The 8,683-nt window shown below is 41.6% G+C and overlaps 1 protein-coding gene across 2 annotated transcripts; it reads right to left on the bottom strand.

The window, feature by feature from the left end:
- Positions 1-611: 611 nt before the first annotated feature.
- On the bottom strand, positions 612-8,408 carry spry2 (sprouty RTK signaling antagonist 2). 2 transcript variants are annotated; one of them, XM_033022936.1, is made up of 2 exons: positions 7,712-8,408; positions 612-3,583 (listed from the first exon to the last, which is right to left on the bottom strand). In XM_033022936.1, the coding sequence occupies exon 2, from the start codon at positions 3,530-3,532 to the stop codon at positions 2,567-2,569; it is 966 nt and encodes a 321-aa protein (XP_032878827.1). In that variant the 5' UTR covers positions 3,533-3,583; positions 7,712-8,408; the 3' UTR covers positions 612-2,566. The 2 variants fall into 2 exon arrangements, with proteins under 2 accessions (XP_032878827.1, XP_032878826.1); XM_033022935.1 differs by having other exon boundaries at positions 7,726-8,407.
- Positions 8,409-8,683: the final 275 nt, after the last annotated feature.

The following is an 8,683-nucleotide window of genomic DNA, read 5'->3' as shown; positions in this document are numbered from 1 at the left end:
TCTACACCCCCTTTCATTATCATCCTGAAATATAGACCATATGTCCTGGAGCTCAACAATCAGCAGAATGCTAGTTTTTAACAGTGACGCGAGGACAAAATATTGATTACCTGTACAGGAGCAATGATAGCTGCCTGGAACAGACGTGTTACAAACATTTCATCAACACTTTCGGCAGTTTACACAGTCCAACACCCAGACATGAGCTCTGGAGAATCAAAATCAAATCATTCAAGTTTGAAGAAAGTAGACAAAAAGTTTTCAAAGTATTCCCACTTTGCTAACAGCTTTAACTTCAACTAAGACTTCAATTATGATAGTATGGTTCCTAGACTAGCAACAAAGACAAACTGTAGTAAAGCTCAAAATATGACTGGACTTATTATAACAACAAAAATAAAAAAAACTCAAGATTTTATTTAACTTATTTAGACAATATATCATGGCTGGAGGTATGACATGAAAAATATCTACACAAGCCACAATTTATTGGCTATATCACACATGCAACAACTAATAGGAATTTAAAGTTTGTCAAAAACAGATTTTGTTATCATTTCTTATCATTGGCCCTGATTTGTAGGCTATATATTATTTAAAATATCTGTTTTAATTTCAAACAAAATGATTGGAATAATGAAGCATTTAAACTTGGGTGATGTTGAAACATTTCATGCAAAAGATATATAGCCACAACTATATGTAAAAGTAAAATATTTTTTTCCTCTCTCATAATTGAATCAACTATTGCCACACAGTAACGCCCAGTTGAATAGACCAGGGTCTGATTCTTGATTCCATTAAGGCAGCACTGAGGCCCAGGGTCTCTGATCTACAGATCATAAGAAAAAATGGTCAATTCAAGTATTTTACACAGACTCCAGCTCCAGCTGTAAAGGACACTTCACCCTGTGGACTAGTTTTGGTTACGTCTAATGTGCCACCATAGTCATAGGAAGTCACTGAAACTTCCTGTTCCTTGCCTCACTAATAATAGTCACTTGATAAGATATTGACAAGGTTGCTGCTGCTTTTATAACCTTTGCACTAAGAATCACAAAAAATGATGTGAATATTAAAAGTAGGTGTTTGGGAAAAGGTGGGTCGGAAAGCAAAAGGCAAAACTCGACGTTGGGGTTTACAGTGTCAGTACCACGAGTTTCCTACAATATTGCTCTTAATATGTATTATCTATCTTGCAGGATTCACTAAGTTTGCCACAAAGCCTCCAGCACCATAGCAACGAACGGATGTGAAGGTGTTTTATAAAACTGTATACCGTATTTCAAATAACCAAGCCCTAACACGAAGGGGGCACATATATGATATAGAAAGTATATAAGGAAACACTTAAAAAGCCTTTTCCCCCAATGGTTGTCAAATGTGAAAGTATGCTTGATAACCAAGAGATTACACCACTTATCTGACTGATGATTGGCGAATGGATTCAACCAACATGTTTAGCAACATGTACAGAAAGGAACTGCGGATACTGGTTTAAACCAAAGAGGTTTACCTACATGTTCCTCTTGTAAACGGGAGTGAAAAGAACAGAAAGGACAAAATAGTACACAGTTTGATTTCAAAACGTTAATATATTTTCTATTTTATAGTGAACATATGCATCTGATTTGCATCACCCTCATTTTCAGTAACCATGATGTTCCCATCGTTTTTTTTTTAATGGGTGAATTTGTAAGATGCCTTTTAAAATAAATATTTTATAAAATAATAAAACTTCAAATAAATATTCTTTACACTAAACAATATGTTGAAAAATTAGAAAATAAAGACCGAATTTATGGTAACTGTACAATATACATGATGTCAGGGATATCAAGAGTGACATAATGGTGAATTTTGTAAGGTGAAGCATAGCCTAAACGTAATGATCGACTGATTCACATTTGGCTGAATGTACAACATATTAGTATAATATTTTGTAAATCTGCCATTTATATGGCACAATTTTCACAGTCTTAATATTATTGTATATACAAAAATATAACAAATTAACTCTGGCAGCAAAAAGGAGCAATTTGCCAATTTACATATTCTGCAAGAAGTATTCACATACAATACAGAAAGACCAGGAGTGTCATTGCATTACCTTTAGCTTTAGCTTATGTTGCCTCAAATACAATGCATATTGTGCATCATCCTGCTTGATCTAGCTGATTGGATTATTTTTATCCTCGTCCGTGTCGGTTAAGCGAGATGGAGTAAATGGTCAACAGTGGTATCACTGTAAACCATAAAAGTCCCCATAAATACCAGAAAATTGCAGTGCTATTACTACACACAGAATATATAAGGCATGTTGAGCTGGTCAACTAGAACATGAGCACAAGAACAATGGGAGATACCTTTTTTCTTTTAACAAACAAGGGTCATCTTAATGGCTGTAGATTATGTGGTTTACTCCTTTTAAGGCATTCAGATAAAAAAGGTATCCAGCATTGTGCTCAATGCTAGTACTGTAAATGCTTTCTTCCACTCAAGACTACCAAAGGACAGAAGGAAAGTATGAAAGGGTAGCTCAGAAATAGTACCCTCTCCTTTGCGGCTAGGAGGGCTTCTCAAGATTCCGAGGAGGTAAGCTAGGAACCTTGCAACAAACAGTGTTTGAATTTTTGCAACGGCACCCAGGACGGTTAACCTTATCGTAGCACCCCTGGCACAACTTAAGGCAGCCCTTGGCAGGCAGGTAACACCACAGGCAGGGCATTAAGAGAGACATAAGGCCCATGGCTGACCACCGGGCACAGCAATGTGACTGACTGCAGGAGCACGGATTATCTGCACAGCTGTCTTCTTCGTCATAGTTTGAGCAGTGGTAAAAGACACACTTTACAAAGCAGACGCAGGTCCCATACTCCACCACATTCTGTGCCGAGCAGAGACACCGCTTCTCGCAGAACCAGCAGGAAGGTAGAGTCCTTGGATAAGTGCATTCCTCACACTTACATTTCCCACAGTCTTCACATCGGTAGATGTGCTTGCCCAATTCTTCTTTCCCTTGAGGTTTCAGTTCATCAGATTTAAATTCCGGTTTAGGTTGCACCCTAATTATCCGATCAGGGGCATGGCTAGTTGGTGATGAGGAAGGTCCCAAAAGCCGCTGGTCAGACGATGTACTACTTGTACTTGTCCTTGTGCTACTCCGAGAACCTGTACTCACAGTGCTTGTTGAACGAATTAAAGGCGCCCTCAATGAAGAATGCACATGGTGGTGTTGACTACGGCTGTTAAGCCGCTGATGGTCTTGGTTGTTATTTAATCCAGACATCCTTTCATTTTTATGTTGAGAAGATGGTCGGTACACAGACATGCTCCCTGGCCTCGGGGCAACACTTGGTCCCTCCGTGTACTCATTAGTGGCTCTTATAATTCGGATCTGATCAAGTGACAACACCTGAACCTGCTGCGCCTGTACACCCCTGGGGTCAGGTTCCATGTGTTGCCTTCCGCTGTCACGCAGCAACTGTAGCAGGGCTGGGGAACCACTGCCATTTTGAGTTCGCGTATCCATCCGTACAATGAAGAGTGATCACTCCAGCAGGCTTAGAACACATCTGAAGTCCTGTAAGAAATCAGAGAAGAACTTCAGCATTTCATGGAAAAATAGTCAGGACTTTTTACAAAAGCAACAGAACAAGTTTTTTTTTAAATCCATGTTATTGGAACACCAAGATTACAATAAGTGCTAAAAAGGAACTGCTGGCAAACTCAGAGGGTTGAGCAACATCTGTAGAAGAAGGAAATGTTTCAAGTCGAGACCCTGCATCTCCTCCGAAAACGTCAACAATTCCTTTCCCCACAGGTGCTGCTTGACCTGCTGAGTTCCTCCAGCTGTTTTTGCCCTGGTTTCCAACATCTGTAGTCCCTTGTATCTCCAATAGGTGCTTGGAATTTTAGCCCTTACCTACAGCAGACCCCAACAAATAGTTTGGACTGGCACCAATATTGTGTAATTTTCCTTTCAGCAATTTCACGATTCCATGCCACTATCACCACCTATCACCCCCCTTCCCTTCCCCCCCCCCCCCCCCCACCATCCATACTTACTGGATTGACTAAGTCTATGTTTATGAAAATCATGGATATTCAGTACAAAGAGAGAGCAAAAGCCCAAAACAAAAGTGTTGCTTTCTAGTTCTAAAGATTATTACAAACGTTCTAAGTCTCCAGACATTGTTAGAAGTTTCAATGGGTTATTTAAATAATGGTTAAGAAGGAACTGCAGATGCTGGAAAATCGAAGGTAGACAGAAATGCTGGAGAAACTCAGTGGGTGAGGCAGCATCTATGGAGCGAAGGAAATAGGCAACGTTTTGGGTCGAAACCCAAAGCCCGAAACGTTGCCTATTTAAATAATGGTATGCTTTTGAGGATTAAGCATGAAAAAACTGCGCTTAAAGGCACCATCTTCTTGTGCCATGTGTACTTTCATGTGGGTTTTCGCTTTGATAGTTGGTTGGGAAGCCTGTAGTAGATATTTTAGTGGATGATTCCCAGTTTGAGGTGCTACAAAAGCTTAGCTCTTCACTCTGAAAAAGAATTGATCAAAATGTATTTCAGACTTAATGCAATTCCAATATGCAGTCTGGAACACTACCAGAGCTAATTAATGCACAACATCTTGAGCAGGACCTTGAGAGTACCACAGCAAGCACAACATCCCTGTCAAAAAGGGTGCAACCTGGGCTGGGAAGCACAATAACCCAAGGTGGTTTGCAAAGATCTCGTCTTAGCAATCACTAAATATAAACGAGCAGCCGTGGAAAAAAATGTAAGCATTCTCCGCACCTCCCCAGAAATTCTAAAATGCTTGGTCTTGTTAAGGGGCTCCTGCCTGATGAAAATGTCTGACCATTCTTTGCCTAACTGGCACTACTACGATTTATATAGAAACATAGAAAAATAGATGCAGGAGTAGGCCATTTGACCCTTCAAGCCAGCACCGCCATTCAATATGATCATGGCTGATCATCGAAAATCAGTACCCAGTTCCAGCTTTTTCCCCCATATGCATTGATCCCTTTAGCCATAAGAGCAAAATCTAACCCTCTTGAAAACATCCAGTGAATTGACCTCCACTGCCTTCTGTGGCAGAGAATTCCACAGATTCACAACTCTCTGGGTGAAAAAGTTTTTCCTCATCTCAGTCCTAAATGGCCTTTCCCTTATTCTTAAATTGTGACCCCTGGTTCTGGAGCCCCAACATCGGGAACATTTTTCCTGCATCTAGCCTGTCCAATACTTTAGAAATTCTATACGTTTCTATGAGATCTCCTCTCATCCTTCTAAATTCCAGTGAATACAAGCCCATATATGAATATACTACACAATTTGTATAACCCCCCCCCCCCCCATATACACACAATTTGCAGTGCATGCTGATTGGAAGGAAGATAAAAAGGAGAAAGAGCACCTCCCAAAACAGGTAACGAATAACATCCGACAGGGAATCCAAAAATTAAATCCTTTTATAACTCCAGTATATTAAACAAAATAGGGAGGTTGAATATATATATATATATTGATACCAAATGCAACTGCCAAAACACACTGTTTCTGTCCATTCTGTTCTGAGTTAATTTGTTTTGAAATAAATACTAGCTAAATTGATGCTGGTTACCATATCTGTTTCGAGGTTCTATCAAAGTAGCTAATCAATGAACCTACATGTTATGATTAAACTCTAAGTGAATCATAACACTTTGATGAATATAATAAAAACAAGACAGAACTCAACTACCACTAAGTAGCAAAATTATATTAAAAGGGGCAAGTTAACACAACAAATTAAAAACGTTAATTGGGGGTATCAGAAATACAGGTGAGGAATCTTAGGTCACTGAATTTTTTGACCCATTACTATAAAGCTGCGAGGTTCAATGTTAGGTAAGGGGCACGGACTATATTTTCAGATAACTGGTCTGAAAACTTGGCTATAGTGAAATGCTTTCTGAAAGTTGTGGGTTCTCTGTGAAAACATTCGAAGTGCCAACACTCCGCAAAAAGTTCATTTTAAAGGGCTGGCAAAGAGGAGATATGTTTAATGGTCTGAAGAAGGGTTTCGGCCCGAAACGTTGCCTATTACCTTCGCTCCATAGATGCTGCCCCATACACTGAGTTTCTCCAGCACTTTTGTCGACCTTATAAGTCTAATGGTGACGGGACATTTAATTGGTGAACATCTCCATTTAATGTATTCTAATCACGCACATGTTCCATCAAAATCTGGCATTATGCTCGAACCCAGAATATAATGCATATTGTTGGTGAGGCTTTGAACGCTAGTCTAAGATCAAGAAAATAATAATTAAAAAACAGTGATATATGCAGCTAGTGCAGAGAGGTGACTGTAAATGGATTACGATCTGCTTCTGGCAGCTCACTCTCTCCTTGAGACTCCAGGCAACATTTTATGCAATAGAAGTCGAAACGACCTTTTTTTTGGTTCAGTCTGACTTCCTTCCCTTTTCCTCTTCATAATAAATAACATCAAACACGTGGAAAGTTTGAGCAGCACCCGCTCCTTTTGCAAACACGCAACCGGATAAGGGGTTGGTTAATGGAGAGGGGGTGGGGGGAGAATTGGAGCCAGTACCAGCTCCAATTGAAGTGGGGAAGCTGCATTCCCAAGACCCTGTTTCGGACACGGGTGGGAAGCGGGGGTATAAACGCGGGGTGGAGCAAAGAGAGGGGGCAGACGCTTCCTTTGCAAGGAGGGACATAGGTGCACAAGGAATATCGAGGGGCGAGTGAGGGACGAGGAGCAGATGGGGCAAAGAGGGGGGGGGGGGGGTGCGTAGAGGGGACAAGGAAAGAGTAGACACCGAGGACGCCTGGGTGGTGGGTCAGGGGCGAATAATCTGGCGGAGGCCGGGATGACTGGACTAAAACGACGTCCTCGGTCCCAGCACAGGACGAGGAATCGCAGGTCAAAACCGCTTCCGAAACCAGATTTGTGTTTATTAACATTCAAAGAAAATACATCCTCGACCTTCCCATACATCATAATAGGCCCCTGTTTTAAATGCTGTGGTGTCAACTTGCTTGTGGCAACTGCGAGTGCCTGAACTCCCCACTTTCTCTGTACACTTCGTCCCAACAAAATGTTTCGTTTTAAAGAAACTAGAACCCATGGTGCAAACTGAATCCCAATTGCCTATGCTGTCGACATTTTCAATACATTATTCCCCTGGTCTATACCTTACGGCAAGCGCTCAGATTTCAACGTTAACACACGTCAAGAAAATGCAGCAATGTTTTCCAAATCATGAGGGGAAAAATCCCTTCCTAACTTTTCCCGACTGTACGCCCCCTAAACCATCCAATACAATGGCGCGGAACTGGGGTTTAGACATTATATTCTGTTTATTCTCTTTACAAGTTAACGATCGCTGAATACAATTAACAATTCCTTTCCACGGTGCAACATGTTGCTCTATGAGTGTATGCGTTGAGATTCATGTTACTTTCTAAGACATCAACTTTTAAAGCAAGTTTCCTGATCCAACAAGCTCATTACTTTTTTTTTTGAAGTGTTCCCAATTCTTAGTGAAATTCACCCAATGCCCTTTGAAAGTAACATGAACCATTTAACCTTCAATTCATCTTTACGTGGCTTTTAAAAGTTTACCGAAGTCTTTTAACAGTGCCCCTCCAGCCTGAAGCAGTTTCTTCATGCAAGTTTCAAGTACCTTTTTAAACTCACCGTGGCCGCAGCGCTGCTCGGTCTCTCTCTCCTCTCTCGCTGTATGTGTACAGCTCAGAGCCGAAAGCTCCACACGCACAAAAAAAGAAATCGGTTGCGGATCCAAATTGTGGCGGAGATCAGCCGGGGCTATCTGTTAAAAGCATCCAGCGGAGACGAGAATGGGTTGGGGGTGGAGGGGGTGAGGAAGGTTGGTGACTGGGGAGGGAGTGGGGCAAGAGAGTACAAGGCACAGGAGTCTGTGCGATCGACGATCACAACAGCAGCTGATCGATAGCCAGTCGTCCGGGTCTAGATTTTTTTTGGGGAGGGGTGGGAGTTGTTGCAGGAGTTGTTGGGAGTGAGTGTTGAAAAAAAATTCTTCCTCTTTTTCTGAATGAAGCCAGCAAGAAACAGACACGAGGGCGGACGCGCGCACACACGCAGCTATGGAAAAAAAATGTCAATGTTGGAACTTTGCAGAAGGAAATCAGGCGCTTGGTCTCATTCACAAGTGGCCCTTCCCCTTGCAAACGCTTGCAACGCCGCTGCCCCTCCGCCGCCACACGAACCTCCCGACAGATATGAAGTTTGCAAAGTGCTTTAAAGAAACAGATTTGCTCGAGTTGCTATTAAGTTTTCCAGTGGTAGCTGATGGGTAAATGGCGTCATCTGCATGGGATCGAATAGAGCATTTGTTGTCCCAGAGGATATATTGCATCCGGTCTCTGCCGATTGGTTCTGGGCTCAAATTCATTAGAGTCAGTGAGTGAGAGAAACGGGGTGGGGGGAGGAGGAGGCTAGGGAGAGAATATTCAATGCGTGCCAGGAAAGAGTCCCGCACTGCTTCGACATGCTGCACAGAACAAACCTTTTAACATTGCAATGTACAGATCAGCCTGCTTTCTTTTTTAAACCTGCCACAGTGGTTAAATAGATATTTCAATACTTTAAATTCAAACAGCAACGAGACTATTAT

The sequence above is a fragment of the Amblyraja radiata genome, chromosome 6 (genome assembly GCF_010909765.2).
Source record: "Amblyraja radiata isolate CabotCenter1 chromosome 6, sAmbRad1.1.pri, whole genome shotgun sequence".
NCBI lineage: Eukaryota > Metazoa > Chordata > Chondrichthyes > Rajiformes > Rajidae > Amblyraja > Amblyraja radiata.
This window is presented reverse-complemented; position numbering and strand designations above follow the sequence as displayed.

Excerpts from the sequence above, each read along its gene's own strand:
- spry2 (XM_033022936.1), bottom strand. The coding sequence starts at position 3,532 with ATGGATACGCGAACTCAAAATGGCAGTGGTTCCCCAGCCCTGCTACAG.